The sequence below is a fragment of the Mytilus galloprovincialis genome, chromosome 5 (genome assembly GCF_965363235.1).
Source record: "Mytilus galloprovincialis chromosome 5, xbMytGall1.hap1.1, whole genome shotgun sequence".
Taxonomy (NCBI): domain Eukaryota; kingdom Metazoa; phylum Mollusca; class Bivalvia; order Mytilida; family Mytilidae; genus Mytilus; species Mytilus galloprovincialis.
In genome coordinates this window covers 12,964,472-12,985,693 of record NC_134842.1, presented here as the reverse complement: position 1 = coordinate 12,985,693, position 21,222 = coordinate 12,964,472, and the positions used below count along the sequence as shown (strand labels likewise).

The following is a 21,222-nucleotide window of genomic DNA, read 5'->3' as shown; positions in this document are numbered from 1 at the left end:
GATTTTAATAAATAGTTTTTAATGATTAGCACATGACCAATTTACTTTTTAGTTTTTGATAGAAAGCTTACTTATTGTAGCTTTTGTTGAAGGGCTGCTTTTTATTCATTTTTACCCTAAATAGCATAGAAGCTAGATATCAAAACTACTGAACATTTACCCAATATAGTATAATTCATTTATCCATGTCAACATTGACCTGAATATGCATGAATGAGGGGGATAGGACCTTTATTGGGACTCCGGGATCGGGTGTTTTTAAGCTCAGGATTTCGGGATTGATCCTTTCGGGATCTGGGATTTCTTTTTTTCGAATTTCGGGACCTCAGGATTTCATATTTTTAAGCCCAGGATTTCGGGATTTCATGTTTTTAAGCCAGGATTTTGGGATCAGGACCCCTCCTATCCCCCCTCATGAATAGATATAAGGAGAAGTGGTATGAGTGCCAATGAGAAAACTCTCCATCCAAGTCATAATTTGTGAAAGATAAACCATTATAGGTCAAAGTACAGTCTTCAATACGGAACCTTGGCTCATACCAAACAACAAGCTATAAATGGCCCCAAAAATGATTATTAATGAAAGCATTAATTTGTCACAGGATGATAAGCCAACAAAATCAATCAATACATACATACCTTTTAAACATTTATTGACTAGAAAAGAGGGACGAAAGATACCACAGGGACAGTTAAACTCATAAATCTAAAACAAACTGACAACACCATGGCTTAAAATGAAAAAGACAAACAGACAAACAATAGTACACATGACACAACATAGAAAACTATAGAATAAGCAACATGAACCCCACCAAAAATTAGAAATATACCTAAAATTTAGATATGAAATAACTAATGATTTTTTACTGGTCTGTCATCCATTTTATATCTAGTAAATGTAGTATAAAACATTTAATAATCAGATTTTCAGCAATTGTTTTATTGCTCCAATTGCTTAAAAGATGACAAATGTCACAGTAAATTAATTTTCCAGTGTAAGACATGTACAATATTTCTTAATTATTGAATAACAAAAATTGTACGCTGAATTATCACAAGTGGAAACATTTTGAAACTCACAAGCAATGGAGCAAGTACTGGTTTCTTCCCAGAAATGTCAGTCTATTTGCTTGTGTATAGCTCTACTTAGAACTATAACAGTGACATCTTTGTTTATAAACTTTCTCAAATATATAAATGACATCATAATGGCAAACTAGTCATGCTCAAAAGCAACTTTAACAAAAAGAAAACAACTTCTCTAAACTGTTAAAAGAAAACTTTGGAACAGTTTGGCTAGCATACAAATGATCCAAACCTTTATCTCCAAATAAATTAATGTGTCTTTACTTTTTAGCATTATACTTCAAAAAATATATGCATGTATGTGGTTGAACTTTTGTTGCATGTACTTTTATTTGTTGTATGTGGAAAGTCCACAAATATGTTTATTTTATAAAAAAATTATATTGATATTGAAACTTTATAGAAATCAAGAGCTGAATTCATTTACACTAAACAACATGTTATTTGACTCCCCTGTTCTTAAAAGTTTGAGGTTTTGACTGATGTCAAAAGTCAGGACATCTCTTTATTAAAGTATTACCAAAATTTTCTAAAACTGTGATTTATTATTATAAAGCTTATAATAAGATATGGTTGAAATTCAGATTAGTTCTGTGTCTATTTCTCCTTGTTACATTTCTTACAGGTCACACCTTGTTTATAGAATTAAAAAGTAGAACAAGATATTTTTGTGTTTGAGTTTGAAAAAGTGTACGATCTATTAACAGTATAGTAAAGTTTTTAATATTTTGAAAAAAAATGATTTGAATTTTTATTTTTACAGACATTTTGTGTTCAGCAACAGTACCTATCCTTATTGGTATGGCTCGTGCAATTGGAAGATCATCAGATGACGAAACCAACTTGATTTCCAAATTGTTTCCACCAGAAAACATCGTCAAGGTCCCAACATCAATACAAGATGAAGCTCCTAAAGAAAAGACATTTAGTAGCTTTAGACCTATTCTGCCTCGTACTTTATCTTCTCATGTCCTCAATCTGGACTCTTCTGGTCCGTCAAGTCCCACAATGCATCAGAGTTTTGAAGCTTTATGTTCAAGGTCAAGAGAAAGGTCACCTACCCCTATGTTGCCACAGAAGCAAGAGAAGAAAGAAAACACTGTTGATGACACTGTCCATTATTTTAACAAAATAGGATCAAATTTTACAAGAACAAAGCCGTGGGGATTTGAAATTTTACCTGAACATCCAGAGGAGGAACATTTAAAGTTTTCCAGTGGTCATGTACAAAGACTTGTTGCTATTGTAAGTGTGTTAACACAACACAAAAAAAACCCAAATGTTATGAATCTTCTACAATTTTTATTAACATTAAATACAGATCAAGTTCTATTTTTGGTGGCTTCACTTTTACTGTTCGCAAGTTATGTCACTTTATAACATTATATGCAAGTGGGGTATCATCTATGTTTAAGGGAAATATTCTCCATTTGTTTTTATCATACATATAATTATATATATATATATTTTCCAAATCTATATAAAAAAGGAAACATAGACAAAATTACAGAAATGTTAAATTTTATTGTTACAATCTGCTTAAATTTCTGATTCAATGTTAAGGGTGTGATCCATATGGAAGGAAAACATGTATGATAATAATAAAATTGAGAATGGAAATGGGGAATGTGCCAAAGAGACAACAACCCGACCATAGAAAAAAACATGTATGATAAACACACTTCTGTGATGGCTCATGAGTTTGTAAAAGATTTTTACAGAGTGAGACATGTGACATAACAAATCTATTGAAATTAAAATGATATTCCTGTTCATGTGAAATATATGATAACAGTTAGGTTTACGACATTGCCAGTACATCTTATCTATTTCAGACAAAGCATATTCTGACCAAAGATATTTTAGCTCGACTTGACTCACTATTAACAGATTTGTTTGCAGAATATTCAGTAAGTATAGTAGTATGAATTCAAACTTCAGAGAATTTTTTATAAAATTAAAGGTATATATTTAGGCATTTAGCTGTTCCAGTTTATTTGGCTCTTTAACAATCCTGAAATACATATAAACTGTATTTGTATTAAATAAAAACAAATTAATGATAACAGAAATTTAATAAGAAGTGCAAAATATATTCTCTTAAACCTGTATGTTAAAACATTTAATAGAAAAGTGTAAATATCTTAACCATCCTGTTTTTACAACAAAAGCCTGAGATACAGAATCATATTATTTTTGTTTATGCAACTATATAGATAAGACTAATTAAAATTAATTGATAGATTTCCATCCCCGCCCGCCCCTCTGAAATCGTTCTGCCCCAATTTTTTTTATTTTGAAAAATTTACGATTGCCAGATTTTGTTCATTTACGTTAGCAGTAACTGTTGATAATTTCGAATTTTGGTTATTGCATTTCTTTGAGTAATTTAAAATGAGCAAGTAGATATATTCTCCTGCCCTATGATGACAACATCATCTACCGAGAATCGATATTGATTACACGAGAAGGGCATAAAATATTTGGGATAGAAGTAACATGTTGTGTCCAAGAACACACATCACGGTATGTCACACATTTTTGTGATAATGGAAAGCTGTGGATTTCTTTATTTAAACAATGATTTTGTGTCAGGGAATTAGGACTGTGAATGATATCCAAAACGAAAAAATCGCAGAACACATTGATACAATAACATGACTGGATTAAAGAAATTGACACAACCAGGATTTTGTTTGATTTATGACTGTATATGGTGTTCAAATGTCATTAAACAAATGAGTTTTCATTTTATTCTGTCCTTCAAATACTTGGGTTGCATACCAATGCATTTGCCTCATTTTAATGAAATTACAAACTATCCATTAGACAGCAAACAAATTTATTGCAGGTAGTCCAATCGAAGAGAGCATTTCTCCTATTTTGCTGTATACTAAAAATAGGTTTCTAAAGCAGCAATTACACGTAGAACAGTGGTTACCAATCAGAAATATGTATTTAGAATTTGAAAAATTATGTTTGATTCTTTATAAATGTATATACATGATAGAATCTTATTATTACACTTGCATATATGAAGAACACGTCACAAGGGTGTTTCATATCTAATAAAAAATAAAATCCTCCCACCAGCCCCATTTTTTTCAAAAATTTGGATGAAAATCTACTTATTAAATTTAGTTGGCCTAAATTGCTGGTAAATGATATTTAATTCAGGGTTTCAGATTGCAAAAGATATTTCCTTATAACAAAAAAATCATCCTCTTTTCACAGCCTGACAATGGTTACAGTTGGTTTCCCTATAAATCATTCAGTGAGAGTGTTACCTTGGTGATGGTTACCATGTTGAGAGATGTTTTAGAGCAGGAAACAGGTTAGTAAACTGGTTAAATTTCAATTATTCATTCAGTAAGACTGTTGGTGTTTATAACAGAGAGATGTTTTAGAACAGAAAACACTCCGGTAAGTTGCAATATATTTTTTCCAATAGAAATACTGTAGGTCTATGAAAACATGATTAAAAGCCTTTTTCATCTTTGATATATGCTAATTATTTTGCATCCAAAAATGTCTTGACTTATTTTCATGTACATTACTTTTTAAAAGACAGACTTATCAAATTTGATCAATCATAAGAATGACTTTCTGTGAAAAGCTGATGGTATATTTTTACAATGAGACCCATTTATTGATTTTTCCTGTGATTTGCATACTTTGATAAAGTAAATTTGTATTTAAAACAGCAGATATGGATGTATTAAATGATTTTTTTGGGTTCTTTTCTGTGCAATGCCATTAAAAATAATTAACATTTATTACTTAAACAAGAATGTGTCCTCAGTACACGAATGCCCCACTCGCACTATCATTTTCTATGTTCATTGGACCGTGAAATTGGAGTAATATCTCTAATTTGGCATTAAAATTAGAAAGATCATATCATAGGGAACATGTGTACCAAGTTTGAAGTCGATTGGACTTCAACTTCATCAAAAACTACCTTGACCAAAAACTTTAACCTGAAGCGGTACAGATCGACGAACGGACGGACAGACAGACAGACGGATGGACGGACGGACGAACGGACGGACGCACAGACCAGAAAACATAATGCCCCTCTACTATCGTAGGTGGGGCATAAAAATGTATGTTTAGGAGCAGAAATGTAGTTTACACATAAAAAACCTTGTATACCACACACATTATGCCCTTTATAATTTCAGATTTGCCAGTGAGTTTAACAACAGAAGTACAGGACTTTGTGAAAGATTTATACAGTGGTGGACAGATAGAGATGACCAAGAAACACTATAGTCATAGAGATTTAGAGAAAGATTTCAATCCATATGAAATAACAATATCTAGTTCTGCAGCTTGTGTAGATATATTGTTCTGGGCTGTCAGAGGAGAATCAGGTACATACTGATAATATGTAAAAGAAAAAAATCATTAAAATATTCCATTGGGTAAAATTGATTTTTACCTAATGAGGATAAGAATAAAAGACTAGAATTTTTTTTTTTAACTTCCTGAACATGTTTGGTGATTGAAATCGTGAAATTCTATTGCTGGAAAATAGATGAATTTAAAAGTTTGCAATAATAAAATTAAAGGATATTTGGGTAAAGTCAAGGAGACAAGGAGACAAACTCGGCAATCCAACTATGAAAAAAAATGCAGTAGTGGAGGGGGCATTAATTGTTACCATGTCCCAACCGTCCCAATAATTGGTTTTTGTTCTTTAACTTTTGTTTGCCTCAACCTCAAAGGAAATTGTGTGGCATCACTTTTACCGTTCATGGGTTATGCCCCTTTATAAACACACTAATTGATTTATTTTTTTGCTCTCTGAATTTAGTTTCCCTCTACTCAATGTTATAAAGCTTATACACAATGCCTATTACCACAAAACACATTTTAAGTTCGTAATTGGTTGGGTCACTTTTATTGTTCTTGAGTTATGTCCCTTTATAAATTAAAAAAATGCTAAATCTGTTGTTTCTGTTCTCTTACTTTAGTTTGCCTCAAACCATAGAAATATTCTGATTTATTTTGTTAAATATTCTGGATATAAAGTAAAATGAATTTTGATTTAATCATTTGTTTTATCAGAGGCAGAAAATCTATGTATAAAACTTACAGAGAAGATCAGTACCAACACAGACAGGAAGTTCTTGCTGGCTCACACCCCATTACTGCTTGTAGCTTTGGAGGTATGTAAAACTGTAAATAGAAAATCTATGTATAATAATAAAACTAACAGAGAAGATCAGTACCAACACAGACAGGAAGTTCTTGCTGGCTCACACCCCATTACTGCTTGTAGCTTTGGAGGTATGTAAAACTGTAAATAGAAAATCTATGTATAATAATAAAACTAACAGAGAAGATCAGTACCAACACAGACAGGAAGTTCTTGCTAGCTCATACACCATTAGCATGTATGTAAAACAACACAGGTGAAAAAGGTAATTTATGCTTCAGCTGGTATCTTACTGTTACTTACAGTAGTGCAAAATGATTTAATATTTTTAGTCATATATTGCTTATATGACCAATAGTTGTGTGCATAATTGGAGAGTTGTCTCATTGGAACTCATACAACATATTCTTATATCTATATATCATATATTAAGTGTTGACACAAGTATTTTTTAGCATGTTTCAAAACTGCCTACTGCTGATACCTTTGCCAAAAAAAACCAAAACAATACCCTGAATAGAAAAATTTCAGTTTGTTTCAAAAGAAGTTTCTATTTATGGTTGGAACCCTTTTATAGTGGAGTAAAAGAATATATGTAAAACCACAAAGCTTACTTACAACAAAATATAAACTTGTACGTTGATTCAAACTTTCATTTGACTTTTATTTTGTGATATATATTGCAGGCACTAGGTAAGCTAGCTGTCAAGTTTCCAGTATTGGCTTCCAGCATGTGTACATCTTTACGAGAATTTCTTGTAATGCCCTCACCAATACTCAGTAAACTGAACAAATATGCCACGTCACATGGCCGCAGCAGTATCAAGATAACTGTTACAGACAGCACCAACTCACCACTGTCTGGCAAGAACAAACCTTCAAATAAATTACTCAAGTCATTGGAAAACTTAAGGGACTGTGCAATTATGAATATCTGCAAGTAAGTGTTGGATTTTTAACTATTTTCAGTTATAAAAAAAAAACTTGTTGAATTGTTTTACAGTTATCTTTTTGGGGCCTTTTATAGCTGACTATGTGGTATGGGCTTTGCTCATTGTTTAAGGCTGTACGGTGACCTATAGTTGTTTTAAAATTTCTGTGTCATTTGGTCTCTTGTGTAGGGTTGTTTCATTGACAATTATACCACATTATCTTTTTTATATTGTGTTAAGAAATTTTAGAATAAAGACAAAATTGTTTAATGTTTGAAGAAAAATATCTCTATTTGTCATGGTAATATTTTGCAAAATTTTATTATTGGGATTAGTAAAAAAGCAAGATTAATAATAATGATTACATGAAATGCTGGATAGAAACAATGCTATCAAAATATGAAATGCTAGTTTTTATTTTTGCCAAACATATCCCTTTGCAATTTTATCAACAATATAAATAATGCCCAACTTTCTGAATTGACAATAAATGGATATGTGGCAATATCTCAAATGCATAGAATAAATAACAGCTAAAGATCATGTTTTAAAATAATTTGTATTAACTCACACTTTATTGAAAGATTAAGATGGTCTCTCTATAGATTTATTTTAAAATGCAGATGTTTAAAAGCTGGACTCCGACAGGATCCTGAATGTGTCCAGGCATTCCTAGCATCAGTATCTAACAGACTGTATAGAGCAGAACTGTCAGACAGGTATGATAACAATATTTAATTTTGTGTTGTGTCATATTGTAATATGTTATTGGGGTATTCACTTGAACAATCGTGGGGCATAAGTGATTTGAACTGCAAAGGATTTACGTCTATAAGTCTGGGATTGTGTTCGCCTAATCCCCTTTTAGATATAAGAGGAAGGGCGTTTTAACTTATAAACAAATTGCTTTTAACTGAAGCCTTGTAACTGATAAATACTTTTTCTTGCAACCAATCATCTAATATCAGAACATGAAGAGACTTAAAATCAAAATCTCTTAGGAATGAGCAAAACACAACCAATCATCTAATATCAGAACATGAAGAGACTTAAAATCAAAATCTCATAGAAATGAGCAAAACAAAAACCAATTTCAAATGTAAAAACAGCTAAAGATCATGTCTTAAAATAATTTGTATAAACTCACACTTTATTGAAAGATTAAGATGGACCTCTCTCTATAGATTTATTTTGAAATGCAGATGTTTGAAAGCTGGACTCCGACAGTAAAGAAGTTTAAATATTTGTACATTTGTAGATATATACTGGTATTACTTTTTTTCTGATAAAATTTCATATTACATGTCACTTATTGAAGTGGAAAATATTTGGAGGATAATTTTCTTCTTCGGGATTTGATTATACATCACAAATATCCCCTCAAATAAATTTAGTTTGTAAAAAAAGGAATATTTGAATTAGGCATAAGATATGTAGGAGAAAAGCACAGAAATAAAATCTCACTAGCAAGTTTGGCCCTAGAATTTGCAAAACTTTTTAAGAAAAACTACTTAACCATATGTGAAATGTGCGCATATTTTTTAAGATTTAACAGACAGTTTATTTAATTTTCCACTTTATGTATAATGTATAGGCTTTTTGTTGGGTAAGCTGTTAACTTGATACACCAAAAAAACATGATGGCTTTTTCCAACATTATACCTACCTATATACTTAGCTGCAATGTGCCTTTTCCAAAAACACTTTCTGTGATTTACATCAAACAAACTCCCACATGACAAGCTATCTGTAAAACAATGTTCAGGTAGGAAAATATAGCATGGCATAATACTAGAAAATTAAAGAGAGAAATTTTTATAATTTTAATATGCTCTTTAGAGACAGACTCATTCTAGTTTATTGTTGTTCATCTTTTTTTCCGGTGAGCAAAAAAGTGACTTTAAGTGTTTCAAAATAGGGAAAGTATGACATGAGCAATTTACTTTTAATTTTGTCTGTCGATCTGTATATATACTTTGATGATTTTGATTTATGTTCTTCCAGAGTTCTGGGTTTTAAAAAATAAGCCATTTTTTTACATTAGACACATTTCTTATTTTTGGATTGATGATCAACAAGACTACTTTCGTAACCAACATAAGCAACATTGCAGCTGGAATTCATATAACTCACAAAATATTTCCAATCAATGATTGATGAAAAAGACAATTCAAACATCATATTTATGAGTAAACATGTTTATTCTAAAGTTTATTGATTGGAGCAATTAACCTACACACTCATAGAAAATTGATGATATTACAAATTAATTATTATTTGTATTAAAGATATGTGTCTCTTATTGTTGTCCATGTTCATTATGGACACTTTATTTCTTATTTGAACATTTTTGAACATATTTAAAATAATCTTCAATTTGTTCTTCTATATTAGCTGTAGAAATTTAAAAGTTACTTTTCACAGTTAAATACATTTATATATATGTTGTCTTGCAAATTAATTGTTTAGTCAATAATCTTTCTTGTTACAGAATATGTAGGTAATATTTTATTTGATAAATGTCCTATGATATATGGAGTTAAAAAGTGCCTTAAAAGCTTGCTTTTCAGAATACGTAGGTAATAATTTATTTGATAAATGTCCTATAAACATGATGAAATATGGAGAAATATATTAAGCTTGCTTAGGCGTCTAGAGAAACTTTATATCTAGTCTCCTGTGTAAAGGTAACAAGTAGGAGGTTGAATTTTAGAAATGCCCTACATCATTGAAAATTCTTGAGTGTACAGTTCTCCTACTGATAATGGGAGATGTGTAATTGAAGAAACAATAGAAAAGTTCTCCTCACATGTTATACTTTTTGAATGGCATCACATATAGTTTCCAATACCTATAACATTAAATAAAAAAAAACCCCACTCTTTTCACAAAAAGTAATATGAGAAAAAAATACTTGTAAGTCAGGGACTTTTCACTATAACTTATATAAACAATTTTTACACAAGATTTTTTGAGAAAAGAGCCCCTTGCTACCTCTGAATAAAATACAGCTTTTTTAAATATTGAAGAAACTCACATTTGATGCTCCCTTTAAATTTTTCAAGCAATGATAAAAATAAATGAAAATTAATTATAAAAGTTGAGGAAAATTACACAAATTTCTACAAATGATGTCATACAAACAGATTTTTGAATTGCAGCCAATTTTTTACAAATCTTTGTGATAATTTACTTGTTTAAGTTAAGACTTCCTTGGAGAAGCCTGTAAAAAATATAATACAACATGCTAAACAGCAGTTATAAAGTAACTGTTTTAAGTTGTTGATTTATCAATTACATGGTTTTAACAAACTGAAAAAATGACAGACCAATTTGACCTAAATTATTAACATTGTTTAAAGGTGTCCATTGCATGCATGTGATAGGTTCTGAGCTTTGCATGATTTGACCTTAATAACATGTATAATTACCTTAGCAGGAAGAATGGAAAATCACCAGAAGAAAGGTGGAACCAGTTGAAGCTTGTGATGAAATTTATCCGTCCCACATCGCAAGACTTTCAACCCAGCGATGTCGAGAGGCAAATCTCATTTGATAATCATGACTAATTGCTTTATCTTAACACAAGCTTTCATTAATAACATATCACTTGTAGCATTTTAGTTGTGTTACACAGTAGTGTTGCAGAATTTGCTGAGCTGTTGCCAGTATATCACCATTTTATGTCTATTTTCACTGTTGGTTTTCTTTCACACTGGTAATGAGATTGATTTTCAGGCTAACTTACCTACTCGCCTACATGTTCTTTTTTGTGCAATATCACCAAACTATTATTTAAAAAAGGGGTAATATCTTATTTGGAAGAAAATTAATTTGAATTTACATGTTAGTGTTTTAAAACAGTACTAGTAAAGAGGGAATTTTTTTATTAAACCAAAAAAGGGTGAAAAAATTGCAAAATCAAACATTTTGCCAGTATATCACCATTTTATGTCTATTTTCACTGTTGGTTTTTCTTTCACACTTGTTATGAGATTGATTTTAGGGCTGTGTTTGTTTGTTCAATTTCACCCGAACTATAATTAAACAGGGCAATATATTTTTTGGAAAATTAATTTCAATTACATTAGTGTTTTTAGAAATACGGTAAAGAGAGATTTTTTATTTAACCAAAAGAAGGGGAAAAAAATTGCATAATCAAAATAAAATAGTGAATATTTAATGCAACATCATGTTGAAAACTTTTTCGTTTGAACTAAAGCCTTCAGTAACTCCTACTTTGAAATAAAATGTAGCAATATTTTTTGGTTTAATTGAACACAGTATTTTTTTCTGATCTAAAATAGTCCTCTTTCTGATCTAAAATAGTCCTCCTTAGATTTTTTATTACTTTAATTTTTTACCAAACGTGAACAGAATGTTAAAGTAAAAGTTCTCTTGTATAAGTTGTAAATCAATCATTTCTAGTTGTATCATATATACACTATAACTTAACCACCATATATATTTTATATTTAGACCTGAAAATCATTACTCTATGTCAACTTTCTGATGCATTTATAGGTGATATTTTATTTTTCTTGCTTTTGCTTGAACCTTGCTTTGCCTTCATATCCTTTTTATCCTTTTTATTTATTTATTTGAGTTTGCTGATGTGTAAACATTATTTTCATTGAATGTTGTATAATATCTTTTTGGAATGAGTTTTCATTAATATATTTTCAGTTTTTCATTAACAGTGTGAATATTTTATACTGTTTAGATGGAACTAATTGTGAAGCTTATCCCTTTCTTTTCTCAACCTTGCAAAGTTCAATTCTTTGTATGATATTCTTCATATTTCCCCTTCATTTTTAGAAAAAATAATTTTAATTTTTGGATAACAAGTTTCATTAATTCAGGAAAAATTGTACTTCCATGGATACTTGATTTATTGATCTTGTATCCATTGACAACCATGTAGAATGAGAAGAGGATGTTCAATCTGATTTTTCTCTCTGCAAGTTTCAAAATCTCGGCACAGCTTTTCACTAGGTTTTTTTGGTAGCCTGTTGCAAGGCAGAACTTCTGACTTCTCTAAACAAGTCTTTAGCCTGTCTAGTTGCAGCCAAAATTGTCTGCCTATCTGCCTGTTCAAATTCCTTTTCAATCATTTCTTACTGATTTATTGTGTAATTTATTATAGTCCTAATGTAATATTTGTCGATTGACTCTGGTAACAATCAATCAGCCAATCCACGAATTTCCTCCCAAATTCTAAAATGTTCATACAGAAACTATTATAATTGAGCATACAAACATTTTAATTTAATATTAAATAACAAAAACTACTGGTATCTTATTCATAACCATCTAAGCAGTATATTTTGTGTCCCTTTTAAGTTTCTTAATAATTAATCACACCTCTTACATGTTATCATTTTAAAATACCAGAAACTTTTTCTTTTATATTTTTAACATATATGCATGTTTTTTAAGAATGTTTTCTTTTCTTAAGCTTTTTTATGACAATAGAGCAATTTTAAGTTCAAGCTTTACAATAGTGAATAATATTGGAATGATGTTTTGCAAGCTTTACCATCTTTAAGATCTTTCTTTATACTGACAAATAATTACTTCTTTTTATTGTAAAAAAACAAAAACAAACAATTATTAACAATGAAATTTAAAAAACATTTTGTAATCTATAGGGAATCAAACCTGATATCTACCAACACGATTCTAACATTAGGACACATTGCTGTGGCGCTGAAGGACACACCAAAGACATCAGATTCTGTGATGCAAATATTTCAACAGAGATTTTGTTCCCCACCATCTTCATTAGATAAACTAATTGTGGATCAGATGGGTTGTATGATTATGGCAGGATGTGTGAGTATTCTAGTCCACTTAGATGCACCACATTTCCTTGTGTATTATAAAAAAAAAGGAAATATGGGGTATAGATTACTTAGTCCGTTTTCTTATTTGAATTGTTTTACATTTTTAGATTTCTGGGCCTTTAATAGCTGACTATGATTTTGGCTTTGCTCATTTTTGAAGGCCGTACAGTGACCTTTAGCTAATTATTTATTTATCTGTCTGAAATAAGTTGGTCTCTTGTGGAGGGTTGTCTCATTGGCAATCATACCCCTTTTTTGCTCACCTGGCCCGAAAGGCCAAGTGAGCTTTTCCCATCATTTTGCGTCCGTCGTCCGTCGTGGTCCGTGTCGTCCTGCGTCCATCGTTAACTTTTACAAAAATCTTCTCCTCTAAAACTACTGGGCCAAATTAATCCAAACTTGGCCACAATCATCATTGGGGTATCTAGTTTAAAAAAAGGTCCGGTGACCCGGCCAACAAACCAAGATGGCTGCCATGGCTAAAAATAGAACATAGGGGTAAAATGCAGTTTTTGGCTTTTAACTCAAAAACCAAAGCATTTAGAGCAAACCTGACAATCGGTAAAAATGTTTATCAGGTCAAGATTTATCTGCCCTGAAATTTTCAGATGAATCTGACAACCAGTTGTTGGATTGCTGTCCCTCAATTGGTAATTTAAAGGAAATTTTACTGTTTTTGGTTATTATCTTAATATTATTATAGATAGAGATAAACTGTAAACAGCAATAATGTTCAGCAAAGTAAGATTTACAAATAAGTCAACATGACCGAAATGGTCAGTTGACCCCCTAAGGAGTTATTGTCCTTTATAGTCAATTTTTAACAATTTTCATAAAATTTGTAAATTTTTACTAAACATTCCACTGAAACTACTGGGCCAAGTTCATTATAGATAGAGATAATTGTAAGCAGCAAGAATGTTCAGTAAAGTGAGATGTACACACACATCACCATCACCAAAACACAATTTTGTCATGAATCCATCTGCTTCCTTTGTTTAATATTCACATAGACCAAGGTGAGCGACACAGGCTCTTTAGAGCCTCTAGTTTAATTTGGTAATGAAGCCAACCAAATGATTGTAAATTGTTGTTTATTTCCAATATGACATCAGTGTCAACTCTGATTGTCCCAATAAACAAAATATGTAAGATATAATGCTTGATTTTGTCAATGAGTTTTCCTATATAGGAGAGGCAAAATATATTCAAAATGACAGTGCCATGACAAAATACAAAAATTATCTACTTATGAACAACAGTATATACAAAACACAACATATAAAACTACACTGAGCAATAGAACCTTACTAAACAAAACTAGCCTTCATTTGGATAGGCATAGGAACTGAGCAATATGAACCTTACTAAACAAAACTAGCCTTGATTTGGATGGGCATAGGAACTGAGCAATATGAACCTTACTAAACAAAACTAGCCTTGATTTGGATGGGCATAGGAACTGAGCAATATGAACCTTACTAAACAAAACTAGCCTTGATTTGGATGGGCATAGGAACTGAGCAATATGAACCTTACTAAACAAAACTAGCCTTGATTTGGATGGGCAAAGGAACTGAGCAATATGAATCTTACTAAACAAAACTAGCCTTGATTTAGATGGGCATAGGAACTGAGCAATATGAACCTTACTAAACAAAACTAGCCTTGATTTAGATGGGCATAGGAACTGAGCAATATGAACCTTACTAAACAAAACTAGCCTTGATTTGAGTGGGCATAGGAACTGAGCAATATGAACCTTACTAAACAAAACTAGCCTTGATTTGGATGGGCATAGGAACTGAGCAATATGAACCTTACTAAACAAAACTAGCCTTGATTTAGATGGGCATAGGAACTGAGCAATATGAACCTTACTAAACAAAACTAGCCTTGATTTGAGTGGGCATAGGAACTGAGCAATATGAACCTTACTAAACAAATCTAGCCTTGATTTGGATGGACATAGGAACAATATTACACTACATATATATAGCTTTAATGTAGTGATATTCTCAAAGTAATTAATAAGTATTTTGCTGTGTAACAATTTTTTATTGTGTCTTTTTTACCAGACAACACTGTACCATGAGATTATGCAGATGTTTACCACTGTAAGTCTGGAAAGTAGTGCACCATACAATGAGAATGTTACTGATGAGAAAATTAAAGGCTATAGGTCAGTTACTTGTGTGGTGTCTTCTGTGCATGTGTAGGTCAGAAAAACTTAATGTAAAATAAATGCTATAGGTAAGTGGGTCAAGAAATATAAGAAACAGTTTATTAGGAATAATTTGTATACTCTGCTGCAAGGAATTTGTATGTGTTTTAAAATAACATGATGTGTTATGTCTGTACCATTAAAACAGGTATTTACACAATTTTGCTCAATCTAAAATATTGAAGACTTCTCTTTTATGAACTTTTATGTAGTTTCAATATGCCAGATTTGACATCCAGTAAAGGTGATGTAACTAGATATGCAATGAAGGACGCCTCCGGGTGCGGGAATTTCTTGCTACATTGAAGACCTGTTGGTGACCCTCTGCTGTTGTTTTTTATTTGGTCGGGTTGTTGTCTCTTTGACACATTCCCCATTTCCATCCTCAATTTTAAATATCCTATTTAGAACAGCATTACATTTTTATTTAAATGTCCTAAATTATGCTATAATAAAGCATAGCAATCAAAATTATCACAACCACTGATATTGCCAAAATGCAAAATAAATATATTTCTCCCTTTCAGACAAGTATCACCACATGTAATCAATGCCTTTGCCAACATAGCCTCTAACATTCAGGGGGAGAATGATCAATTAGAGCTACTTGTCAGGCTGTTAGAACTCTTTGTACAGATGGGGTTAGAGGCTAAGAGAACCAGTGAGAAAGTATCTGGTGTGATGAAGGCTTCCAGTAGTGCAGGGAACCTGGGTGTACTGATACCAGTTATAGCAGTGGTAAGTTTTTTAGGTGGGATTAAGGCTTCCAGTTGTGCAGCCGTGCAGGGAACCTGGGTTTACTGATACCAGTTATAGCAGTGGTAGATTTATTAGGTGGGATTAAGGCTTCCAGTAGTGCAGGGAACCTGGGTGTACTGATACCAGTTATAGCAGTGGTAAGTTTTTTAGGTGGGATTAAGGCTTCCAGTAGTGCAGGGAACCTGGGTGTACTGATACCAGTTATAGCAGTGGTAGGTTTTTTAGGTGGGATTAAGGCTTCCAGTAGTGCAGGGAACCTGGGTGTATTGATACCAGTTATAGCAGTGGTAAGTTTTTTTTAGGTGGGATGAAGGCTTCCAGTTGTGCAGGGAACCTGGAGTTACTGATGCCAGTCATAGAATATCAGTAGTTGTCTAAAAAAGAAGATTTGGTAATATTGTTAATTAGACAACTCTTCACAATAGACCAAATAACATAGAAATAAACAACTATAGGTCATCATACGGTCTTTAACAATGAGCAACCCCCATACTGCATAGTCAGGCTGCTATAAAATGCCCTGAAATGACAACTGTGAGACAATTCAAACGAGAAAACTAATAGCCTAATTTGTGCACACAAAATTTTTTAACAAAAAAAACAAATATGTTACACAGCAACAAACGTCAACTACTGAATTACGAACTTTATAAATCAGTTAAAAAGGCTTAACTCATCAGATGGATACAATCTAACAAAAACATAGAGTGGACATGCATCCCAACAACAAAAAGAAAATAAGTACGTATACAGATCTGAGAGTACTCACAGTTATATCAACTGCAAGCAAATTGGTCATACATTGTTACATAACTTATTGCACAATATGATTGAAATACAAATCATAACTCCACCTGCAGCTTACACTGATCTGACGATGCTCTATTCTACTTTCTGTTTTAATCCTTTCTGGATCAAGTTTTGTCAAAATCATACACACCTTCTAATTTGAGGCAGACATTTCATTAGCTGATTTGATAATAACCAGAACAGAGTGTTGTAAGTTCCTTGTAAAGAAAGTGTTAACACACGATCTGGATTTTAGCCAGATTTTCTTTGCATTATGTCCTACAAATTGAAATGTAATTAGTCATTACTTGAACATTTAAATGATAGGACTTAAATGATATTTCTTTAAAATATAACTATTTGTATTTTTAATCAGTTAATCAGAAGAATGCCAAGGATAACAGATCCCAAGCCACGTCTTCATAAACTATTTATAGATTTCTGGCAGTATTGTGTGGTATTTGCCTTTGCTTCAGATGATTCACGTATGTATATATTAAACCTTCAGAATGAAAAAATTTGGAGTATGTAGAAATTACCCCTTTGTGTTTTGCATGTTTAATTTTTTTAACCAAAGTGTCTCCTATCTGACTAGAAATAATCATGGAAATATGACCTATTTAAATGAACTTTCATGAATTTAGACAATATATGTATAGTGTCTTGAAATATGAAATTTATTTGTATGAGGCTTAGAAATGGGGGAAATGCAAGGTTTTACAGAGCATTTCCCCTGTTTCGTGCCGAATACAAATAAATTTCATATTTTAAGACACTATATGTATATTGTTTTTATACTGAAGTCAATAAAAAAAAATAAAAAAAATATGTAACAACTATTGTTAAAAAAAGTGTTTGGAATTTCCCTCTTGGGGTACCATTTTGGGGTATTTCCCTATGAGCGTAGTCCAGGTGGTAAGACATTGACATTTAAGGAATTAGAAAGGGAAAATGAACTTAATTAATAACATTTAATAAACATGGTGTATATATTACCAATTTGAAGACATTACAAGTTTAAATTCATAAAAGTTTGACCATTGTTACTACACATTGTCATTGTTGTGACGTGACGTTGTTGATGAAATACAGAAGTTTCTGGTAAGTAGGTGGGGCTCATAGGTTAGTTGAGGTTATTGACATATAGAGCTAATGTCTGTATAGTAAAATAGCTGATTGCAGTATAAATGATTATGAAAAAACAAATTTCAATGGTTTTTAATATCTATTTTATGATGAAACAGGGAAATGCAACTCCTCTTGGATGATTCAATTGATTTGAGTGAAAATTTGCAATATGATGGTTCTAGTGTGAGAGACCTTTAGAATTTCGAGTATATCTTTCTGACCTATGTCCAGACTACTGCTGTAGTATTTCAGATTAAGCACACTTTTATAAGTAAAGGTAGCATACCAATATTTGTTCAGATTTTAGGTTTTATTACTTTTATCTATTTCAAACCAAAGAATCTTGTCGTGAAAGTTTTTTTGCAGAAATCTTGCCTTTTTGCAAATTCTGTTAGTTTGGACTTGTATTTTATAAGAATCTTTTGAATTAATTGATTTTAGGCAGTGTGATAAAGTAACATTTTATTGACTGAGATTACAAGTTTAAAAATGATATTTTCAGCATTATGGCCTCCTGAATGGTTTGAAGGTGTCTGTGAGATTGCTGTTACATCTCCTTTCCTGATCTCTAAATCTCATCTGAGATCTGAACTACTGTATAATGTGGCCATGAAGAATGATACAGTTACACAGGTATGCACAAGTGTAGAAATCTCAAATGAGATATAAGTGCCTGTATTTACAAATGGACACGAAGAATAACAAGGTTGCATAATAATGTGAAAATATGGTGGTGAGTCAAAGCTGGGATTTGAACTCCTGTATTAATTCTCCATGAAAAATGACAAAGCAACACATATATGACTACTTATAGTGTTTAAATTCAATTTTTGATCTAACTTGGGGCTGTAATGACACAGTTACAAATTATGTAGAAAATGCTTTTGAAAATGTCTGAAAGATCTGAACTAGTGAAAATGTGGCCTTGAAAAATGACACAAAAAATGAGAAATGCCTCTTTATTACTGTAACAGTTTATTTTTCTCAACAGATAGGGCAGTTAATTTAAGGAACATTTGTGATAAATTCAAACATGAAAGACATATTTATATTAACTGTTACTTTTTTTTCAACAGGCAGAGTTGGTAGACCTAAGGAACAATATTTGTCAGTTATTGGATAACAATCCTGAGATTTACTACTTAGTACAGAAGCTACAGTTTACCCAGTGTATTTATCTGTTGTCAGTATATAGACTGGAAACACTCAGGTATTTTATTATTTAGAAAGACTGTCAGATCTCCTAGAATTTCTTGTTCCTTAGTAAAAATAAACCGACCTGCGGTAGACATTTACCGCAATCAAGCAACAAGGCATAACGCAAAAGGAAAACTAGAGGTCATAGTGATCTTTTTCACAATATACAAATGGCCACACCATCTGGCAAGCTTTAGAGGACCCAAATCTAGACCTAATTGAGCTTTTAGATAGGAATTAAGATAACATAATTTCAAGTACTGTAAATTCAGAAATTATTGTGTGCATTTATTATTGCGATTTTGTCATTTTAGACTTGAATGCGATTTTAATTTTTACGATTTTGAGAAAAATCCTGTTTAATTCATATAAAATATTTCAAAATGCAAGTGTAAATTATTCCCTATAGAACTCTTGCATTTTTCGCAATAATAAAAACCTTGCAATAATTTCTGAATTTACAGTAGATGAAATACAAATATATGTATTTAAAGTTCAATTCATTTTATACATAGAGTTATTAGGTATAGGATAGAATAACAAGGATTGTTTTAAACTTTATGTTGTTGATCTATTTCTGTTTCAGAGTAGAGTTTTCTAATGATGTTGAATCAGTCCAAGGACTTTACATGTATCTAGAAGAAAGCACAATATTCAAAGATAAAGCAGGTAATTATAGTACCATATGATAATACCACAAACAATTCTGTTTAAAATCAATTTTTTAAGACCTCTTGTACCCAAATTTGCTCAGATAGAGTTCTGATCAAAGAGAAAGTATAAATATTGATCAATTTGTTTATCAGACTTTAAAATATACAAGAAAGATCAAAGATGCCAAAGTATATTAAAGCGCATAAGTCGATGACACTTTATATTTGTCAATATTTTATATAAAATAAATATTTATACAGAAGAAATATCATGTGATAAAAGTCACACAGAGTTTCACTTCATACAAAAAAACCATAATCTAATTTATTCTTATAAGAGTCTTATAACAACAACACTTTAGGGACTGCTGCAGAAATTTATTGATCGACATGTTTCAGTGCCTAGGGCACCGTCATCAGGATAAAAACAATACATAAAATCATGTTGAAGTACAAAATCGGGTTGTTAAAATTTAAACGTCACAATGTTACAATGGTAAGTAACGTTATTAATAGCAACGTACTGAAAGTGAAAGTGAAAGTTCATTTTAAGTATATAAATAAACTATAAAAAGAAATTAAAATAAAATGTTTTTGTTGTGAAAATGTTTGTTAAAATTATTCTGCCAACATGTGTTTGTCCTCTTGCATCGTGGAAAGAATAATACAATAAGTTGTCAGGCTGTGTATATACTGTATAGGTTGTGTGGTCTGAATGTTCTGTTAACTTTCTTCCCCAAAATAGATGACATTTTATCAGCAATTCCGTACCATTTCGACTGGCTTCCCTTGGCCAGAGGTACTGCTTCCAATCGCGTCAGGAATGCTGTAAAATGTTTCGGTCGCGGAAAGTAAAGGACAAAGTATAAATATCACTAGTCTATGTTGAATTTTAACTATGTGTTCGTTCATCAAACTATCTGGAATGGCCAGTAATCTGTAAAAGTGGTTGTATCTCGAGGGTTGTGTGTTTGATTAACATATTTTTGGGAGCATCAGATTGAATTTAAAGAATACGAAATCGGGTGCATTTAATTTCAAATGAATTCTGTTAGAGAGAAATAATTTCCTATCACTGTTCTTTTCCTCCTTAATGCTCGTTTTGGGTTAAGATGGTCCGTGATTATCTATTTCTTTTCTTGTGGTTGATGGCAGCATTCTCGGAAGGTTCCTGTGGGTGCCTCAATAAAATATAACTTTGTTTACTCTGTGCTAATGGCTAGTATGATTAGCGCTGGTTGCAACGGCGGTTCCTTAAGGAATGCGGGGGTTCACGATAATTGAATTTATTTTTTAGTTAACTTTGATTTATATATAATTTTACAGGAATGTGGAATTGCATCAGAGCAGTTGTAGACAAAGCATTTGATAAATTTCTAGAAGCTATGAGTGAAAAGGTAAGAACATATCTTTGACTTTATTAGAGTTTCACAAGGTATAA

General features: G+C 31.6%; 1 protein-coding gene across 1 annotated transcript in view; it reads left to right on the top strand.

The window, feature by feature from the left end:
- LOC143075176 (phosphatidylinositol 4-kinase alpha-like) overlaps positions 1-21,222 on the top strand; it is a 71,872-nt gene that overhangs the window by 5,514 nt on the left and 45,136 nt on the right. The window contains exons 6-20 of the mRNA XM_076250513.1: positions 1,853-2,334; positions 2,925-2,999; positions 4,324-4,423; positions 5,274-5,465; positions 6,163-6,263; positions 6,940-7,193; positions 7,809-7,904; positions 12,837-13,020; positions 15,110-15,213; positions 15,783-15,993; positions 17,180-17,288; positions 18,434-18,564; positions 19,008-19,141; positions 19,715-19,797; positions 21,108-21,178. Coding sequence (XP_076106628.1) covers positions 1,853-2,334; positions 2,925-2,999; positions 4,324-4,423; positions 5,274-5,465; positions 6,163-6,263; positions 6,940-7,193; positions 7,809-7,904; positions 12,837-13,020; positions 15,110-15,213; positions 15,783-15,993; positions 17,180-17,288; positions 18,434-18,564; positions 19,008-19,141; positions 19,715-19,797; positions 21,108-21,178 — 2,327 coding nt within the window. The remainder of the gene's footprint in view (positions 1-1,852; positions 2,335-2,924; positions 3,000-4,323; positions 4,424-5,273; positions 5,466-6,162; positions 6,264-6,939; positions 7,194-7,808; positions 7,905-12,836; positions 13,021-15,109; positions 15,214-15,782; positions 15,994-17,179; positions 17,289-18,433; positions 18,565-19,007; positions 19,142-19,714; positions 19,798-21,107; positions 21,179-21,222) is intronic.